The sequence below is a fragment of the Plectropomus leopardus genome, chromosome 20, assembly GCF_008729295.1.
Source record: "Plectropomus leopardus isolate mb chromosome 20, YSFRI_Pleo_2.0, whole genome shotgun sequence".
Lineage (NCBI taxonomy): Eukaryota > Metazoa > Chordata > Actinopteri > Perciformes > Serranidae > Plectropomus > Plectropomus leopardus.
In genome coordinates, this window is record NC_056482.1 from 22,095,561 (window position 1) to 22,118,001 (window position 22,441).

Here is a 22,441-nt window from a genome sequence, read left to right on the forward strand (position 1 = left end):
GAAACAACAGTAACAAGTAATCAAATTGTTAAACAGTGATTGCTGCTGTCATAACATTCCAGCTTAGTAAAATATAAACCAGAGTTTTGGCATCTGATTCATATCAAGGTTTTATCACTCTAAGTGGACCGCCTTGATCATATTCATTTTCTCACTGGTACCTTTGATCACACGCCCGCTAAGGTGAACTCTCAATCTGCAACTCTGATCCTGATCACAGTTTTCTTTTTAAATAATTGCAATACTAATCGAAATAACTGTAATTTGTACTGAGAGGCCTCGTGCTATTGCCAGGCAACATGTCACAGCAGTCAGTCAGTCATCACTTGTGTGTTATCATAGTGGACCAGTAACAGAATCTGGTCGTCTGTAAACTGTGGTGTCCAAGTTTTTCCATTTGAAGAAAACAAAAACTTATTGGTGGTTTGAGGCATGAAATATGTCCACGAATCTGTCGAAGCCAATTTGCTCCTTTTAGATATTTTGCTTGCTGTAAAGGGAAGGGGAAGCAACATAAAACCAGGTGCTTTGGTAAAATGAAATTATTTATGGGTTTAGATCATTGAAACAAACAAGAATAGGTGAGGCAGATTGCAGGGGGAAAGGGCTAATTTGTGCATTTGGAATAAAAGACACTTGCAAACAAGGGGGCTTAAACATGGATCTTATCTCACCTCGATGCCGCCCTGTTGAATGTAGCTGCAGGTTAATGTGAGTGCACATGAAAATATGTTTTGGCAGTGCAGTTTACAAATATGGCCCCATTTACTCTGTGTTGGCCTCCTGCCTCGTCAGCTGGTGCCCTCCTCTACAGTGAGGATGACTAGTGTCCTGGTATGGTGCAGATGGTGACGTCATGTCACAGGCTTGTTCGATTAGTTCGAGAGGGGAGTCCACACAGCTCTGTTGGTCCCATTAGTGACAAACGGACAGATCCCTCTTCTCCTCCTTCATTGTTGACATTGCGTGCTATGTGGTCCATCCTTCCCCTCCTGTTTCTCCTCACCTCTCCCTCTTAACTCAGAGGCATCATCTCTCAGCGGTGTCTGACAGTAAAAGCCGACACGCTTTAGTGCTTTTCAAGAATGAATACATGAGGAAATTCCCAAACGGGTGTTAGCGCGGAAACCATGATATGGAAACCGTCAGTGAAGCTGGTGTGCCTGGCTCACAAAACTACCTCAAGGACGCTCGTCATGATGGCTGATCTTATGATTAATGATTGTCCTTGAGGACGTCTTGTTTGTGATATGATTTACCAAACTTCTCGTGCGTTTGCCAAGCATGCATCGGGCTCACGTGTTAATTAATTACAGATAGACTGATTGCTGTAGAGCTGATTGCTTCACCTCGCTCCCAGCTTATAGGAACAGCTTTAGCAGCGCTGTGTGGGGTTGTGAGGTCTTTATGGCAGCGCTGTTTACTGCTGGCAATTTCTCTTGGTCTGCAGGGGATGTTTCCATCATACTATAGAGATGTAGCTTTCCTTAGGCCTGTTTCTCCATGTCTGCCTTCTTTTATTTCGTTTCAGAAAACATCTTTGGTTTTACCTGGACCTCTCACCTCTTTAATCCCCCAGACAGGCTTACATGATAAGTGCCTACAAGGGAAGTGTGGATACACAGATCAATAAAAGTTTGAGCAGAGCAATGCTTCCAAGTGAGTCCCTTGCTTCACACAGTATCATCCTTTGATGCTGCTAACCTGAGCTGCATAACACCGACATCTAATATCAGTAAACTCCTCCTAATAACCATCTTTATCAATGATACGGCTCTAATCTGCTTTAAAATGACCGCTATCCCTGTTTTCTTATTTCTCTTCCGTCTGAAACTCTCCACTCTGTTATTCAGCAGCTTAGCAGAAGCCCCTCCCTCATACTCACTTTCCTTTTTTTGCCATCTGCTTTGAAATTAATGGGCATGTTGGAAAGTAGGCTAAATCCAGAGTGACAGCTTTTTTTCTCTCTCCTATTTTTAAAGAGGTGCTGCAGGCAGTGTCCAAATGCGTTGGAGATGGAGAGAGAGAGAGAGAGAGAGAGAGAGAGAGAGCTGGCTTATCAAGCTGCTTCTGCCTCTTAGATTTTCTCACCTCTGCCCTCCGGGGTGCTCCTGAAACCATAGCTCATAGCATCACTTTAACTGTTGATGATTGGCTGTGTTGCTCTTTCGCTCTTCCTTCATGTTGTCGGCCATGTTACTGGCTCAGTCAGCATATGGGAATATTTCTTCAGTCAGTCTCTCCTGCATCTTGTGGAGATTTTTTTGTGATATGAGGGCCAGCATGAATGAACTTGTAGAATTTTATTCTCAGAAATTGCACTTGAAATCTTTTTTTTTTTGTTATTTTGCAATAAATTGTGGTGATGTGTTACACATAAATATGCAATGAGTTCCAGAGAAAAAAAAAAGGACAGAATTTGAATTTCTGTATATCTTGAAAGTGCCCTGTTATTTGGCTTTTGTGTCCATAGCTAATATTCGGTATAGTTAGCTGGCCAGGAAGTTGAATGTGCCTCTGTGGCCTCACAGTTTTTTCTCCTGAATTCGGTTTTCAAGGTAATAATACTGCGTCTGATCATGAAGGCAGGACATATGGCATGATGGCAAACAAGCTTCATAAAATAAATGGTTAGCCTAGATTTAGTAATCAAATCAGTTATGGCTTACTTTTGGTGACTTGATCAAAGTTTGGTCAGAGCAATACCAAAGAACTGTGCCTTATAAATTCAGGAGAAAACAACCCCTCATTACAAGCCCTTTTACACTGAGATGCCACAACGATGTAAAGGGTCTCAGACATAAAATGTCTTAAAAATATCACACCTGTCCATGGTCCTGTCCTGCAAGCTTATACTTTTTACACAGATGTCGATCCAGCGATGTTACTATCTCCACAGCCGGCTTAAAGGTGAGACTGTCTTTGTATGCACTAGTCAGCTTTTTCTCCATGGATTCACCATGCTGAATCGGCGATGGCAGTGTCTGTTGGTGAATGAAATCAATAGCCTATTATTAGCAGTTTACCTCAGAGCACGAGAAGAGAAACTGAAGTTAGGAATGTAAACAAAGGCATAAAGTCAAGGGGGGCTGATGTTGAAAGAAGATATTTTTTGCGCTCTTTAGCAGAGGCATTTTCTGATGGTTTGTGTTGTTGTTCGATGATGCACAGTAAATGTGCTTTTGTCAACATTGAATTGTGTTGTTTATGTGGTAACTGGTTAACCACTAGTTGCAAGTGCTAGTCTGATGGTGGTTTGGTGTGTCTGGGCGTATATGTGGACAGTGAGGTGGAACAACAGCACAATGTCGCTGCCCTAAGCACGTAGTGTTAAAGGGGCTTCATAACTACGGGGAGGTTTGTTTGTAGAGTCTTAATTTTACTTATACATGTCTGGCTTATACATGTCATTTGGACTTTTATTCAGATTAGAATGGTGGTTTGTAAAATTGGCAACCATTATTATAGTTTAATGATATATGTGGAGTAATTTCAAGGGAACTAAAAAAGAAGAAAAAGAAACGAGAGACTAACCATTCTCTAATCATGAAAATTATAGCAGATTTCTCTGTATTTACTCTCCATTAAATCATGTAGTTTCAACTGAGGTATTATTTTACCTTTTTAGACGTTAAGTAACATTCTAATTTGCCATTAAAGTTATGTGAGCATAAATAATCCTCTGTAGTCTCTTTATGTGCAGTGAACACAATGTCTTGTCTGGGGGGAAAAAAGTGTTCTTGATATATTTTTAGTGCTAATGTTAAATGTTTAATAGTGTTGCATGTGAAGTGCTCCCTCATGATACAGTGTGCGACATATCTGTTGAATATCTAAATACTGTACACATGTTCTCAGCCTCATCTCGGAGGCGTAGAAAAAAGGATAACACTGTGCTTTTTTTGGCATTTCTTTGCACTGCTGCCAGGTTGTGGATTTCAGACATTGTATGTGGGCTAAAACTTCCAATTATAGAACAGGCACAGTGTTACATCTGAAAGGCATAAGCAGCTACACACACACACACACACACACACACACACACACACAGAATATACACATACTCTTTCCATGCTTGAGGCTGGGGGCTGTGATCTTTCCAAAGGTTTCCTCCTGTGGCCCGTGTGCCAGACTGTCTGAAGAGCTGTGGAGGGGCTGGCGTCGCCTCGCCTGCTGGATAAAAAAGCCAGTAACATTTTGCTTTCTGTGGCACGGCAACCAGCCTCTCCTCTCCTCCATTCCTCCCCTCCTGCCTCTATCTCCCACCTCCCCTTCTTCTCCTCTCAAGGAGGATTACCGGCAGAGACTGGACGTTTGATCCCGCCTTGCTCTCCACTGCTGCTATATCCATCTGACAAGGCTCTTTGTATCTCTTTCTCTTCCAGACTTCTCTGTGTGTCTCACTCTGACTGTCTTTTAGAAAAGATAAGAGTTAAGCCCTTTTTGCTGTCTGCTGTTTGATGTCTCAGATTTAGCTCTAGTCTACCTGGGCACAGGCAGGACAGCCGGGTCACCGATATGTGAGAAGTTAATTCAATTTCAGCAGGAGTGGTGCAGAGAAGATCACAGAGACAGGTGTGGGTAATTTATGACCATTTCCTCAGATAAAGTAGTAGGAGCAGTGTAAGTGGATAATTAACTGTCATGAAGATGAGAGGTTTTCACAACCAATACTCCCTCAACATCTTTGTATAATGCTCATAAATACACAAAAAACACACACATCACCCTCCTCCGCTTGAGCTTTTTCCCTTTTTCTTTCCGCAATGCTTTTATCTCAAAAGTGATTAATTGCAAGGGACAGTGCCAACAAGCTTTCCAATGTAATTTGCACCGGATGTATAAACAGGAAATAAGCTCCCAATACATGATGTTGTTGACTGTGGCTACAGAAGGTAACAGGGCCAAAGAAAGCTGTGACAATGTGATGCAATGTGACAGAGGACAGTATTCATTGACCCTAAGCTGTCATGCTGAAGTGTAAACACAGTTGCTTCATTTAGGCCACAGTGTTGACATGTTTGAGATGAGGGAAGCCGCCCAAAAAAGAAAAACCGCCCCCTCAATAAGCCTTAATCACTGGGTCACAACCGCTCTGGAAAGACCAGCTAACTGTGACTCATTTGTACTGACACAGGTTTCATCACTTTTCACCGCTCTGTCTAAATAACCAGCTCACAAATACTGTTAATTGGTCCCTTTAAATTGAAGAATGTCATGCTATTGCTAAATGATTTGCTATGTTTCCAAGGCCTGGAAATGGTCTGGATGTAGCAGAATGTTTTTGAAAACTCTTGAATATACATTCTTTGAGCTATTATTTAAAACATGTCTATAAAAAAAATCTAAAATGTATCACATTGTGCAAATTACACCCCTTGTAGTACTGATTTAAACTCTAGTCCCACGCTGTTTGACTGTTAAAACTTCACTAGTATCACATGGTACATCTTGGTGTAGGCAGTTAGCAGCAGAAATGTTTAAGCAAAGTTATCAAGAACTCAAATTCTGCTTGTCCACAAATGCCTCAAAATAAACTGATGCAGGTTAGAGAACAATACTTTTTGATTTTCTGCAGAAACCTTTTTCATCTGATAAAAAAGCCAAACACTGTGTTTCACACGAGAAATGCCTCATTAACATAGCCTCAAACTTACATTTAGTTTAAATTAAAATCAGTAAATATTTGATCAGAGAACAAGTAACAGTGATCACAACTGTGGCCACAGAATTTGATACCAGCTTTTATAAGCTGATTGTCAGTGTCAGAAGCGTTCTCACACATTAGAAATACTTCATTTGGATTAGGCGAGGGGTGATGCTGGGTAGAGTCTGCAGGAGGCAAGACATGATTACACCATAGTAACATAGCCAGTTAGTAATTTTATCATAAACAACCAATTTGCCATTCTTTTAATTTATCAGATGACTTCAACTCAACCTTTACACAAACTTAGTACTGGTGAGCTGGCAACGTAAAATCCATCTAATATCCGATCACATTGATTCGGACATTTGAGTTCTGACACACAACAACTCCGGGCAGATAATTTGCATTGCATGGGTGAAAGGGGCTGTTCAGTACTCAATGAGATGGCTCACTTCCAGTCTGTACTTCAGAAAAGTATTGAAGGAATAGGAGCTAAGAATTTGTCCACTGCAGAGTCCAAATGATAATCTATGCATCACAGCTTCTGTTGTTAATGTAGCTCATGATTAGTTTTCAGTGGGTCCTAGTGTGAGTAATTATCTAATAATGCAGTATCAAGCAAAAGTTTTGTTGCTATGGATCCCCAGGTTAATAAAAGTAGCGCACTTTAAAGTGTTGGTTTTAAAGTGATGGTCAAATTGTTGCAGTTATCTTTGTCTGAGGTGTCGTGTATTGGAAACTAGTATTTTTTGCTTGGTCATTGTATGAAAAATGTCAGTGTACACTGGCTACAGTAGAACCATTAGGGTGCCTGTTGGCAAACAAACAAATCTGCAGCTGTTACTCATATTTAAGTGTTCTGTGCAAATAGGACATTATCAGACTGTGCAGAGTGTGCAAACATGATTGTTGACTATCCCCAGTGTGTTTCAGGCAGCTTCACATGAAATCAAACTGTACAGCACATTTACTAGGGTATTGCTGTGGTTTCATATTGCGTTCACTCTGGTTGAGTGCCCATTGGAAAGCTCTCCACTGTCCACTGAGTGGATTTAAACTGCATCTTACAGAATCCACCCTGTCCCATCACTTTATCTGCAAATTGGCCGATTGCTGTATTGTGTGTAGCAGCAAAGCCGTGTGATGATTGAATGATTGTTTATCCAAGCTGTGGCTCTGATGATTAAAGCTGGCTGAGCTCGGCCTCAGAGCCAGTTGGGTAATTAACAGGCTGTTCTCCATGTTAATGGCATTAGTCACCTTGGAGATAATCGCTGCCATCGAGTGCACAGAGCCACAGCCTCCCGTGTACCTGATAGCCTACTTAAACAAAGGGCCCACAAACATCCAGCACTAACAAACCTTTTAGGTTAAGGCCTTTCGGCTTTCTGCTCTAATAATTTCACAACATTTTAAACAGTACTTACTTACTTTTGAGAATATGAAAGTGGTGGGAGTTAATATCAGATTATATTAATGCAGTGCTGCAACGAAAACAACTATTTTTTTTAAACTCACCTGATTAGTTTCTCGATTGTTCGAAGGTAACATCTTCAGATCATTTGTTTTGTCCAACCAACTATCCAAAACCCAGAGATCTTCAGTTATTTATGGTAGAAGACCAAGTAAAGAAGCAAATATGCATATTTTAGAGGCCACAGCCAGAAAATGTGCTTCATTTTGCTCTAATTTTAATCTTTGTTTTAACAGTGTTTAAAATATTTTTCAGCTGATTGATTCAATGATTAAATATTTAGACTCAAATGCAACAATGCAACAGTGTTTAAGTACTCCTACATGAGCCCTTAGTAAAGTATGGAGGTATTAGCAGCGAAATGTAATTAAAGTAGTAAAAGTTTAAGTGTTTGGGTTTTTTTCTGGAGGATGCCTCTTTCAGTATGCCACATTATCAACCAGTGTTTTGTAGAGTTCACATGGAATCAGGCAGACTATAGCAAACGAGATTTTACTTTCGTGGACTAGAGCAGGATCGAATTAGGTGAGACCATAGGAGAATACTGGCAGTGGTAACTGCAGATGGTGTTGCTGTTCAAAATGAAAATATTCTAACTTTTTTTCCATCTTCTACGACCAATTTTACAGCCGGATGTTCCATAGCTTCCTAACAGGAGACGGACACACGGCCAATTTGGACAATCACTCGGCACTGCTATAAAAATTTCATAAAATAATGAACAGGAAATAGTTTTATCATATATATTTAATGACAATCTTTGTAGACAATAGGGCATCACCATTGCAACATATTTCATGCCTGTTTTGTTTTACTGTCTTCTGTCGGGCCTTTCATTTTTCTCATGTCCAGAAGATGCTTGCCTGCCTAATTTTATGTGAGCGCAGCCTCAATCTTTTACCTGCAGTATATCGCTGAATAATTTAATCTATACCCATTTATTACATTTTATGAGCTTATATGTTTTATGTGTACCTGTGAAGTACATATCAATGTCTTACTGAATCAAAAGGTCTATTTTCTTTTAATTGTAGTGGACTAGAAATATTTTTTTGCACAAAATAAAGATATAAATAGAAATATTCAAGTAAAGTAAAGGCTCTTTAAAAGTAAAACTTAATACTTTTCTGCTTGCACGCTCTGTCCAGCATACTCACAAGATTGTTAGTCAAGGCATATTGAGTAATCATCATTGATAACTCAGGCTCTATCATTTTGCCATAAATATATATATATAAAAGGAATGCTCATTTAGTGGTAGTGTACAGACTCATTTCAGTGTATTTTTCTCAATTCAACAATAATACTGTGGTTATTCAAAGTTCATTATGTTCATGTAGTAATATTCATATAGTAAGCCTCAATGTATTGACAACATCATTTTATGTAGAGCAAGCCATGTAATATGAAATTAAAGAGATTAGCGAATGTTTTTGTAACTTTGCTGTGTCAGACACGAGATTTACATTCCTCGTTAGTTATTGGGGCCGTGTGTGTATCAGCCCAGAGCTCGCACAGCTTTGCCAAAGATTTCCTAAAACTGTGAGACTTAATTGGCTGTGAATGTGGCTACACTCAGAACAGGTAGGATCTTTATCTTTGTCTTTACCTCATGTGTATGATACTAGCGTTTGTTTTGTGCAAGGGAGGAAAAAGTGAGCGGTATCGCATCTTACGGGGGATCTAAATCAACGCAATGAGCCTTAAGTTGCGAGGGAAACTCGCTGGGGAAAAAGATAGATGCAGTCTTCCTCTCCCTGGTCTGATGTCATAAATTACCTGATCATCGATCCATGGGTGTCTGGGATTCTCGGCGGACCTCCTTCTCACATTCATCACGCCTTGAGTCTGCAGCCAAGCCTGAGTGGAAATGCCTCAAACACACACTCCTCCAATGAGTCTCCGCAGCCTGTTGGCCTGTTGCTTAGATACAACACAGATTCGTATTTACTTGAAGAGTGGGAAGAACCTGGAGGATTGCATTATGCACCAATATGCTTTAGTATCTTGGGTTTGTGGTATATTTTTGATTTTATATGGTCTGAACTATTTTCGTAGGAGTTGCAGTAGAGCTGATAGGGACAGAGAGAGACAATCTGCCTCAGCAACAATCTAGGAATGAAACACAGAGCAGCCTCCAGGGCATCACAGGCCAAAGTTGATGATATTTCTTCCATACTATCGTGAGAACCATCTTCCTCTATTTGAAAGTGCAAATGGAGATGGAGCCGGTCATGCAAAGGTGAAGCCTCTCCTGCACCAAACAAAAACAAAACAAAAAAAAGTGCGCATTTAGTTTTTACCACTTCAGAGGAAAAGAGCTTTATGAATTATTACCAGTCCACAGAGACAAGAGAAAAAAACATATTAAAGGTCAGAGGAAATTGAAAACTCTGGTCAGGTAGAATTAAGATGATAATAGTGAAAGCTATTTTCCTCTGCTTTAGCTGCTGCTCTCTCCTCCCTTCATCTCACCATCCGAAGCTAATTTATTAACATACCTTTTCCCACATGTCTGACACACATTCAGTAATTTAACATTTTAATGCATAGAAATGGTTTTGATGATGTCATAATCATGATAGTCTATGTTTTTGTGCGATAACGTCATTCTCTGAAATTAATGCATCTAGCATTTCGATCTAATGGGACTTGTATCAAAAATACATAAAAAGTACTGTTTTAGCGATCAGAATAAAAAAAATTGGTGACAAAGTAATCTATTCTAGAGTTTTAAATCTTTTTGGCCTAAAAGGAAGCACAATAATGTTACAGAGCCAACATTCACTGAAGGACAAGGTGTAAGAAAAAGGAGCAAATGCTCTAAATTTCTTTACGTTGAAGCAACTAAACCCTCTGGTGGCTTTATTAATCATGACTTATGTCTGTTAGAGCAAAGAAGGAAGTTGGGGATACTTTAATTGGGCCAGGACTTAACCACTTCAGACTGCAGTTCTTTTTTCCATTTCCTACCAACTGTCAAGCTTATCTTTTAACCATGCCTGTTCCTTAACATTAACCAAGTGTTTTTTAGTGTAGCTATGATGACAATGTCCCTCTAAACTTAACAAAGCAGCAATTTTTTTCCAAACCAAGCAAATTTGAACTCAAACGACTTAATTTGTTGTCTTACTGGGAAAACGTGTTGCATTTTCAAGAGGGTTCCAAATGAACGATATAAGGATATAAAGTGATAACCATACTTTTATCCAGTATTGCCATATTTGCCCATTTTTATGATATTTAAAGAGTTAGCAACCAATGAAAACCTAACCTCACCCTAACTGTTACCAAAGGTTAGGTTTGGGAAAAGAATCATCATTGGGCATTGTCCCATTCACTATAATGGGATCTTGGTTGAGTGTCTTGGGTTGATGACAGACATTAAGATAACTCAAAAATCACTTGGTTTAACATGGGACACAAACAAGGGAAAAGCCTTTTGTTTGCTCATGATACTACTTCCTTCTTTACCTCCTTCAGCGCGCTCCCTACGTAACATGATTGCAGCCCTCACATAGGTTATATACAAATTATTGGCTCATGATTACATGGGTTACAGATGGATTTTAGGTCAATACTTTTCGTTGATATGTATACAAACAGGGTAGAACAGCCTAAGTATTATATTAACCACATCTTCGGATGAGGTCTTCAGAAACCTCTGTCAGAGTCCCCTGCAGAGTGAATGAAATGGTTCTAGAGGCACAGTCAGGGGATCACTAGAGTCATTAGGATTCATCCTCTGGGTACCATGATTGTCTGTATAGACTTCCATGTTAATCTATCCAGTAGCTGTTGAGATATTTCTGACTGACTGATACACCAACATTGCTATTCATATAGCCATGCATCGCTAAAACTTTTTACATAAAGCCTAGTAGAATTGTTGAAACAATATTTAATGAAAATATGCTATAATAGAGGATAAATTGTAAATATAACATACTACCGAGCCTTACTGGTTGGCATTTTAAAGCACCGTCACACATTGAAAAACTAACCCTTCTCCTCTTCCTCTCCATTATCCATGAGAGCAGATCCTTTGTTCCTAGCTGTGGTCGTTTCCGCTTCAGCAGAGAGAGGAAAGAGCAGTACCTTGAAGACATATCACTTCTCTTTCTTTCCACCATTCTGTTCCACTCTCTCCCACACAAAAGCTTTTCTTACTCAGGAAGGAGTCTCCTTTTTAGTTAGCTTCAGGTTCACTGCTTCTCTTTTCTCACGAATGACCTAATATGTGTCCGTGTGGCGAGCATGTTACTGATGGCATGTTACAGAGGTATGGCTAATGCTTTCTTTCTCATGCTCTCTGTTTTTCATCTCAGGATTTGCCCTACATGCAATCACAGAGTGTGCTTGTGTTTTTTTTCACGAGTAGCCAGTGTAAAGGTGAAGGTGGACTTGATTTAATTATGTAGTCATGCTCTACAATCGTGGCGACTTTCTCCCTCCAGAGTCTAAGCTCTGAGCTGAATTATCTTCTTTTGTAATGGAGATTAACCTCACTTAAAACCATACTTAGCCTATTTAACTTCCATATTTTAACATGAGCCACGAACCCCTCACTACCCAAGCAGTTCTGCCTCGTCTGCTGAGGGTTGTACAAGATTTAAAACTGTGGTCAATCCTTGCCTGCTTACAGGCTTTTAGGGGTAATAGGATAAGATTAACGCATTTGCATACTATTGCAATGCATTATTCATTCAGCGTCCTCGTCTCTAATTTGCAGGAGCAGGGCCTTTCTCCTCACTGACTTTAACATCTGGGTGACCTGGAAGCTGGGTGGAGGTGCTCCAGCTCTCATTAATCCCCTTTGGGTGTCACCCGGCACATGCAGCCGAAACATTTACTAACAGAGAGGCATGCTTTGGCCTGTTCTTTTGAAACATACATGTTGTTTTATTATAAGCTACTCAGTTCCTAGTTATAGTCAACACAACAGGAAGCATTTGCTGGTTTCAAAAATTATCACACACAAGCACACAAGTATGTAAATAAAAATACAAAAAAAAAAAATGTATTTATTAAAACTAGAAACTGAGGAAACACTACCATCAGTGAGGAATCACCAGAGGCAGGATAAAACCTAGAAAAATAAAGATAAAAATAAATAAACAAATAAATGTATGCATGAATAAAATGGCATGTCTTGAGTTTGCTTTTAAATTTTTGCTTTTTTTAGAGTAGATGAAATTGGTGGACTGGCAGGAATAAGTGTGTCATTAGTTCAATCTTATCTGTCTGTTGACTTTTGAAACACAAAGTAAAAGCTTGAGATTATAAATTGACTCTTGCTGAGAATTCACATCATGTGGAATTAATACCGACAAAGCAACCAGTAACATTTTATCATCTGTATTCCCTAAGCGTTATTTGTGTTATTAGAGAAAAAATCCATCAACCCTTTAATACCCATCCAATAAAACAAATGGACTATTTCTGACCATTAGACCGCTGAGTTGACTTTTTACATGGACATTTCAAGCTTTTATTATAGTAATGGACTGCCATTCATGCAGTGGAGGTGGAGATACTTTTTAAGCATTGTAGAATACTCTGCAGACATTTTTTGTAGTTTTATGTCTGTTTATAGTCATTTTGCATCTCCTTGTAGTTATTTTGTGTTTCTGGGAGGTGTTTTTTTGTATGTTTTAGTTATGTGTCTTTTTATAGTCAGTTTTTTGTCTCCTCTGTGGCTGTTATTTGACTCTGTGAGGAAATTATTTGCATTTTTTAATTGATTTAGTGTCGTCATTTTTTTTTTGGCTGGTAGTTTTTCTGTCTTTTTGTTGTCAATTTGGTGTCTTTAAAAAACTTTTGTGACATACTAGGTAATTCCAAGTCTCTATTAGGTAATTTTGTGTAATTTTTAATGTTTTTGTGTTGCTTTGTTGTATATTTGTGTCTCCTTATAGTTATTTTGTGTCTCGTTGAGGTAATTTTGTGTATTTCTTTAGTTGTTTTCTGTCATGTTGTCTCCATTTGGTTATTTTGTGTCTTTTTGTCAACACTTTATTTGAATTTGAATAACAGTTCTGCAAGTGAAAGCCAGGGGCCCCCTTGAACTGAGCCTGGGCCTGTGCCTGGCTGGCCTGTGCAGTAATCTATCCATGTCTGCAGGTATGTCTTCCAGGCCCCAAAAACCTCCACCAGCAAGTCAGCCCTATTTAGCCTTAGAGGCCAAACTCAGGGCTTGAAAAACAAACACTTGCAGTTAAGCCTATTGTTCTGAGCACATGGTAATGACTTAGAGCGACTCAGATGAGTGTATCAACATTTTCAGAGGTTTCACGTGTACACACTGCATTGTCTCCTCTTCTGTCTTTTTTTTTGACAGCATATTTTTTGTTCTATATTCCAAGTGCATATTAATGTACCTGTTTATAGCACTCAGTGTGTGAAAGTAGAGTGCTGTCACACTGCAGACACAAGGGTTTTCAAGAGAGGATTTTCATTCCTTTTGCTGATTTTAGCTGTTTAACAAATGTAAGCTTTTCAGGCTGAATGAGATATTACCAGGCTAGTGTAATGGACATGTGCTTCACTGTGCAGCCCGACGTTTGTATGAGGTTTATTTGGAAAGGTTGAGCACTGATCACTGCCAGGCATAAATCTCCCTTTACCAGAAAGCAATCAACACCCTGGCTGTGGGATCATTAACCAAACCCGAAGTTTACGAGATCAATCATCACCTCTACCTGGCATGCGTTTGTGTGTACATCTGTGTGTGTGTGTGTGTGTGTGTGTGTGTGTGTGTGTGTGTGTGTGTGTGTGTAGATTGTCGGAATCAGCTCAGGCAGCCTTTTTCTTGTGGGCACGTGAGCTCGCTGTTAGTGTTTTCTCACCTGCTGAGAGCTGCCTTCCTGTTGTTCTGAAGGTGTGGAATGATTCACTGCCCCAGACACAACATGATGGTATTTGTGTGTGTTGGTGTGTGTGTGCGTGTGTGTGAGCGAATGAATGAGTATTTGGCTGCCTCACAGTTCCCAGACACAGGCATCAGTCTCTTTCATTGACTCCAATTCTCTGACTGGCTGTCTGGGTATCTGATCATCTGTCTGACTCACCTCAATGTACTGGTTATAAATCCTCTCCTCTCCTCTCCTCTCCTCTCCTCTCCTAACTCATCTTAAACTTAAGCCTAACCCTGTCCTGTTTTGTTCTGTCTAATCGTATTCTACACAATACCATACCATACAATACGATACAATACGATCCCATACGGTCCCATACAATACAATCCAAACAATAACAAATCTAAGATCTTAATGTCTCCTCGCATTGTTTAAATTCCCAAAGCATCCTTTTTATTTTTCTTTATAGCATCCAGACACACAAATTATGCTTTATTTTGAAACCTTTGCCCCAAATTACCTAAATATATGTTTTCAAAATGTAGTTTGTGTTTTTGGGAGGAGAAAAGGTGGATAGAGAGCAACATTTTTCAAATTGTTTACTTTCTCCAAAGTCTCAAATACAGTAGACACCTTTTCATTGATTTTCTCTGCTGGAGCTGAAGATGACTTCCTTGTTTGAGTTATGAGTCTGAAATGGTGCAAGTAGGACCTATTCTATATACCAAAAAATGTAGAAGTGGTCTTTGGTGGTGGAGAGGAATGTCAGATTTCTGTACACTAGTGTGTTAGTTGACGTTCCCAGTAATGTGCTTCGTCTCTCTAATTATTTCTCCTCCTCACAAAGCACCTGTGCAGGGGGCCGTTAGGTTTCTTTTGAGACTAAGAAATGACTCCGAAATTGACAAAGTGACGCTCTTTTCTTGTGATGATTTAATAAATTTTATTAAATTAGAACTAACAGCTTATTTCCCAAGATAATGGAAAGCGTTATCTCTACTGTGGGAAATAAGATGAGCCTGAGCCAAGTACATGATGTGTGTCTGCAACTGTTTCTGCAAGCCACGCCTTGGTGCTCAAATTTGGACTCTGAGAATTGTTCTGTTGTGTTTGACCAGCTTTCTGATTTCATTGTTTGTCTCAGGATAGAATTAGTGTTAGCAGGGTTAAACATAGCAGGAACACATCAGGGATCACTGATATCGCTTATTGCGTTTGCCCTACCTGCATAAACTGCCTGGCAGCCAAGAGAAGACAAACATTTTCATGCTCTCCCTTGCTACTGAATCTGCTGTTTATGTGTATACTATGCTCTGTTGAGGGTTTTATTGTATTAGGCATGTTAAAACATCTTTTCATGTACTATTTTATGCTTTTTTTAAATGTTTTTTTTATTTTTTTAATTTGCATCGCGTGTCAATCTCAGATATTGATCCAGGAAACATGTACAGTTGTCTTTTCTCAGCCTTACCTGCTGCAGCTTCAACCTCTTTTACCATTTCTCCCCCTTGGGTTGTGTTTTCTTGGCTTTCCCCTCCTCTTCCCCGACACCAAAGAGCTTCATGTTTTGGCAAAACAACCCACCTTTTTCTCCTCCTCCCCCCATCATCCATATCCCTTCACTTTCCCTCCACCCCATTTCTTCAATTTGCTGTTGTTCAGGTTTTTTTGGGAGGAAGCTCTAATTTGTTTCCCCTCAGATATGAGCATGTAGGAGTGTGTGCAGATAAGGGCCATCCTCTCAGAGGAATAATGCATTATTCTCTGTGTGATGTGGCGCAGTGATATGGTTGAAGGGGCTTGTCAGGGATGTGACGGGTCTTTGTTACCTTACTTTGCTCCTCTCCCTCCCTGCTTCCTTCCTCCTCTGCACTTTCTCCTCTTACCCGCCTCCCTGACAACAAGTCTGCCTCTTTTAAGAGTTGTTTGCTCTTGACTGAGAAGTCAAAATCAGAGCTGTCGTGTCGCTCCAGTGGAGCACGCGAGCCACCTTGTAAAAAAAAAAAAAATCTACCGCCTGACTACAGCTGAGACCACCTACAGGCAGTCTCTCTCTCTATCTTTTTCTCTTTAACTCCCTCACATCTCTCTCCCTTTTTCCTCATTCACAGTATACTTCTTCCTGACCCTCTCTTTTCATCTTTTTCAACCCAGAAGGGATCTTTTATGATTTGTAAAAAGCCAGAATCAGTACACATATTTACATTCAGGGTTGGATGGGATGAATACTGCACTTGCTGCTGGCACCAAAAGCCTTGAGAGGCACATTTTTAGTACTAAGTGAACCATGAGCGCTGAGGCTGACACAATCGTAGCTTCAAATGGCAAACACTTGAAGCAAGTGGTAAACACTTATGTGTGTCAGTGCTCACAGATGTACACACCAGCATTTATACTGCATGTGTCCACACATTTTTTTCTAGTCTGTGAGGGAAGATGTATTTATATAAAACACTTGCTTTCACTTCTGTTTGTCAGTCCTTTTCTGTGTGACACAGGTGAACAAAAGATTATTTTGCAGAGTCTTAGGTGACAGGTACCCATAAGAAGAACCAATAACGTGATTCCCAAAAAGGGAACAGACACCTGCATGCCGTCTTCACTTGCTACCACCTTTTATTTCTACTTTTTAGTCATAAAACCATATGCCGGGTTAGTTTCTTTTGATAGACTGAAAATGCAATCGCAGGGTTATGAAGTAATGAAATTGGTTATAACAATATTACAGTAATGATCTAATCTGCAATCCCACAAATGAAAAGTTTAATCTGTTGCAGTTACTTAAAAAAGTGCATTGGAACGAGATGTGCTTAATGTTTTTGAAATAGTGTTGCAACTAATGACTATTTTCAAAATCTGTTAATAACAGGATTACTTTTCGATTAATTATTTAGTGTTTAAAAGCCTGGTGTGTAAGATTGAGGGGGATTTTGGCATCTAGTGTTGAGGATTGCAGATTGCAGTCATGTGCAACATGGCAATCAACTGCTCCCCAAGTAGATATAAAATGTTTATTCTAAAGTTTAAAAAAACAAAACAATTATACACTAAAGAAAAACTACATAATACATTATATTCCACTTTTGCCAATATATTCCCCTAAATCCCACACACTGGACCTAAACACAGTTTCGGAAAATAGTACAAATTGCTCATCACAGAGTTTCTGGAGACCGAGTTAAAGTCTAAAATGACGGGCAGAAAAGCTGGAAATTCACCAGCTAATGTTTGGCATTTTTACTTGACAAATTACTTGAAAGAAAAACAAATTATTAAAACTGCTGCCAAGTAATTTTCAGTCAGCGGACTAATAATTTTATCACCTAATTGAAAAAAAAAAGTATTTTCATGTTTTTTGTACACATGACTGATTCATTTGACCTTTGAATTCTTCCAGCACTGGAGTCAATTTAGCCCAGTATCTGTGTTTGAGATTACTCAGAGCGCAAAATGCACTTGCAACACTGTGAAAAATGGAAAGATATCTGCGCCTAGCCTCGAGTGTGTTGCTGACCACGGTGAGGTAATTCCAGATGGATTCTGCTAAGCGCAGCCTCAGCCTAAGGAGATGACCGCAGCCTGTTTATTCCCAGGTGCACTCACACTCTCCACTCCACGAGAAATAGTGTATTTTTTTCATCAAGATCATAGCAATTCTCTCCCACCCCTATCCCGGCTCTCTTATCGCCAAACATACATTAGAATGTCAGACACATCTCCTCCCTCCTGATCCATATCTGCACACCACCTCTCTCTCTCAGTCGTCCACAAACCACTCCAGCAAATGTTACCTTTTCATATCTGGGCTGTGAAAATAAGATTTTTTTTTTTTTTTTCACCCACTGCACGTGAGGATCTGCAGACACGATAACCTTCGCCGCTGAACTGCAAATGTCACTTTGCCTCGCCGACCAATCGCATTTCTCGTCATTGGCCAGAGGAGCTCTCTTATGGGGTTCACACCCGTGACACTGGGACTGAGCAGATGTGCACACATGAATGAGAATGAGTCAGCAGGGCTCTCAGGTGTGGCCAGGAGGCCTGACTGAAATGCCACAAAATACCAGGAAACTATATCAGATGAAACTGTTTTTTTATAAAAAAAAATATTTTAAAAAATGAGTGGCATCAGTGGGTTGATTTTTTTGTGTTTTTCGAAAGGGTTGAAGCTAATTAGTACAGCAGGGTGATGCGGATAATGTCCCACATGGTCAATTGTAGCAACAGGAGGCGCTGTGGCTCATCGAGCTGCACTAAGGTTTAAATGAGAACATTGTGCACTTCAGTGCCTGGGTAGTGGGAATGCTCTGCAGCGTATTAGTGTACCTAAAAATTCACTGGTGTTGTCATAGCTGCCTCGAAGCCCAATGCTGAGTGTGACTCTCAAGGCTGCTGGTTGGTTTAGTTTTAATCAACAGCCGTTAGAAGTATGTCGTCAATGTTTTCAGTTGAATAGGCAATCAAGCATTTTGTTCCCTCGCTCAAATCTCTGTATCCTCTCTCAAACACATCTCCTGTGTTTGTTCGGCTTCCACGGCCATCGGATGATATTGCTCACACACAGGAGAAATGAAAATGCATATCTGAGCAGCATCTAGATTTACATGCTAGGTAATGTGTTCTTCACACACAGGAAGATGGGATATGGGAGGCAGTTATGCTTATCATTAATATTTCAATACTCCTGCGCCAGTCCGTTCCCCAGCCCTCAAGGTTTATCTGTGTGATAGCATATTTTAGGGACTGAGACGGTCAATATTCGTGACCAGAGAGTATTTATTATGCCGTTTATTATGAGTATTCTTGGCTGCTGCTGGGTCCCTTTGAACTCCACCATTCTCTTCAGATTGGCTTTCAGTCTCCAGTTGTTATGTGCTTTATTTGAAGGACTGGATAGTAGCTATTGTGGAGGAAGCAGATACCAATCTGCAATAAGCGAATCTTGGCTTGGCCATTGTACCTGCCCATACCTACCTGTATCACGCTTTAGTTCATAGATTCTCTCTACTAGATCTGGTTTAAACACAGCAGATTAGACATATTGACTTTATCTTTTGCAGATTGGAAATAAATGGGATTTCTCAAACATTAAAGTAAATACAGTAAACGTTTTTTTGTGATTCTGTGAGATGTAAATTACAATCTTGGCCCTGACACACCAAGTCAAAGGTTGGCAGTTGATCAATGTTAGGCTGTCAGCGAGGGTCTGTTGCCCTAGTTCTTCTGGTGTGTCCCACATCTTTGGCCATAGACAGCCCTGTTCTTTTTTTTTTTTTTTTTTTCTCCAGCCAATCCAGCATGTAGAATGGGCATAAGAGCTTTTGTGCTTTTTTAGAAGACATTTTCATGGAGCACACATGGCTGTTGTTTGTCAGACTGCTGACCTGTGACCTTTTCAAAGTGAGGTTAGTGTCTCAATCCAACAGGCCACCTTTGCCCCAGAGGCAGGTCTCTGCTGGCGGGCTTGTCCGAGGACACTTTGCCTGCTCTCTGATGTCAGGAGACAGGCTTGTCTCATTGCTTTCCTTATCTGGACCAGAGAGGCAGCCCACAAGCCTCAGGAGCAGCAATCAGGCTGCTCACCTTCTGGGGCTGAATAATCACACGTACAACAGGAGAGGATGAAACGGAGTCTGCCAATCATCAACCAGGAAATTGAATATTTACACAAATGCTGTTGCACTGGTTTTGGATATTAAGCAGACTGGTGGAACATGTTTCTTCGGACAGTTGTCCTGCCAGTTTAATCATGCTGTTACAACACTGTTTTGAAGCCAGTATGTTAGCTGTTGACTGGAATTGAGTATGCAAGGTTCAGTTTGAGCGTGCATTTATGTTTTTTTGTCTTTCTCCCTCTTTTAGTTCCTGTGTTTGAAGAACATCCGGACATTCCTCAAGGTGTGCCACGACAAGTTTGGACTGCGCAACAGTGAGCTGTTTGACCCTTTTGACCTCTTCGATGTCAGAGACTTCGGCAAGGTGAGTTACGCATCAGACATGTGATGGATGCTCCACTTTTCAGCCTTCACTCTGTGCTTGAACTGACACTGTGATCTGCTCAAAAATGATGCTGCCCATAGGCTACACTCTAACTTTAGCACATGCTCAGAGACACAACGCCGCTTGTGTCCCTGATAATATCGTTTACAGCATGAATGATGTCCTGTTGTCAGATGTAAAGCTAAGAAGTGATGTATGGTATTGTTAGATGCACTGATATACTGTGTGCATGTGTGGTGCAAGAGTTGAGCATGTGTGAGTTCATCTACAGTATAGCACATTGTGACCCGGTTATTTGCTTGGGTTTAAAGATAGTTCAAAGTCAAATCTGTCAGTTGCATTAACTTCAATATGGAAATGTAGCTTGGATGAGCATTTGGTGTAACACTTCAGGGTCAGCAATTGCATCTCATGTCACTGTGACTAAAACCAATGCTGCTTTCTAACAGTGTGCTGCTAGAACGCAGAGTGTGTGTTGGCTCAGCAGGAAAGGTGACTCACTCACACATCATATTCGCTTATAGAGAGTTTTATGGAGAGTTTTTATTTATTAAGTGGGTAATCGTAAGGCCAGTGCCCACAAGGTCTGTTTTTTCTCTTCATGCTGTTGTTGGTTAGGGACATGCAGGGTTCCCACAGTCATGAAAAACCTGGAAAACTCATGGAATTTCCTTTTCCAGGCCTTGAAGAGTCATGGCACTGGTAAAAATCATTGAACGTTTTGGGAAAGTCATGAAATTTTGTTTTGTGTAATGACATTTGACGGTAATTTTCTGTGCATAATGTCTATGTAATGCATCATAATAACAAATTTACTTTCTGTAGCTCTTGACATCATTACTGTGTGACGTCTTGTTAACGGTCACATTAGTGTATTCGTTTTCTCTCCATGTTCTGTTTCTTTGTCCAGGCTAGCTGGAAATCTGTTTGAATAGAGTTTTAATCTGGCATGTTTAAACAATGCCAGGGAAGTTTGGCAAGAATTTTTTTATAGGTCCTTGAGAAGTAATGGGAAAGTTTTGAAATTTTGTCCATGTAAAATGTGTGGGAACCTTGGACATGGAATCTAAGGAGACTGAAGTATAACCGCTGCTCTTTTGCTCTGAAAGGCGTGTCAGTGTTTGATCAGGATGCCTCATGGTTGCCCTCCTTTGGAGGTGGTTTGGACATGTTTCTGACCAGTTGGCTGTGACTGGCATAGACTCAGGCGGGATGACATATCCAACCTGGCCTGGGGATGTCTTAGGATGCCCAGTGAGAGCTCTCACCCCGTTGCCTCTGTGACACAGACCTGAAATACTGGTGGAAGATTAATGGATGAACGAATGAATGAAATTGTAGGTCTTGATGTTTGTGGTTGTACATGTCAAATATGTAATTAAGTACAAAAGTAGGAGCACAGAACTGCTGCAGTACACAAGAAAGCAGGACACAAGGACAGGAGACAGGAGATAATGACATCTTTTCATGTGACTGAACATGAAAGGTGGCCTGATGTAGATTATGGGTACACATTTCGTCATGAGCTGCCGAATTCAGATGGTAACACGCTTCCTGCATGTAACCCTTTTCAGTATTTCTGTGGCTATGTGAAACTAGTCTTGCATGGTATAGCTGTAATGATTTATCAATAAATTGAGTAGTTGGCAACAATTAAATCGGTCGCCAACTAATTTGGCAAGGCAGCTTTATTTGTATAGCACATTTCATACACCAGAGCAATTCAGTGTGCTTTACAGAGCAATAAAATATGAAACACAATAAAGGATACTGATTTACATTTAAAAGGTTAAGAGAAAATATATCAAATGTAAAATGAATACTAAATGATTTACATTGAAAAGAAAGTGCTGAAAAGAAGTGCAAAGATAAAAAAAATATTTAAAATGATTTCAATGTGATAACCATTTAATAAGTTTGAGTAATATTTTAAGATAAACAAGGTCAGAATATTGACAGCAGATAATGATAATGGCAGATAAAGGGGATCCTAAATAAAACATTAAAAATTATCTACTATTGCATGGCCACGCCTGCCTCCAAACTTTGTTTTAGCTCTGTGCATTAAACAACAATTTTCAAGCAAGTACCCTACACACTAAGACATCTTTCAGTTATGTATTTGGCATTTTGTTCTGCCAGGATTTGACCATTTTCATGCAAAGACTCACCTCTCCTCCCAGCTGCATATTGCAAACGCACTGTTGCTGCATCCAGGCCTTAGCCCTGCTTAGGTTGATTTTGACTGGTTTAAAGAAATACAAACAATCCACAGTTTGTTTTGTTGCCTTAGTGTGTAATTATGATGGTTCAGTCAGACCTTTCTCCAGGTCTGTTGCAGGGTGAGACAGGTCTGGCTGTGTGAGATCACATGAAAGGAAGAAGCAAATTGGTGATAGAGGAGGGGGGTGGGGTGGCTGGTAATCCACGATCAGCATACAGTGTTGGCCTCAGCTCCTG

The 22,441-nt window shown here is 40.1% G+C and overlaps 1 protein-coding gene across 3 annotated transcripts in view; it reads left to right on the plus strand.

The window, feature by feature from the left end:
- Positions 1-22,441, plus strand: part of vav2 (vav 2 guanine nucleotide exchange factor) — a 237,670-nt gene that overhangs the window by 43,311 nt on the left and 171,918 nt on the right. For all 3 annotated transcript variants that reach the window (XM_042508992.1, XM_042508993.1, XM_042508994.1), the window contains exon 2: positions 19,844-19,960. In XM_042508992.1, coding sequence (XP_042364926.1) covers positions 19,844-19,960 — 117 coding nt within the window. The remainder of the gene's footprint in view (positions 1-19,843; positions 19,961-22,441) is intronic.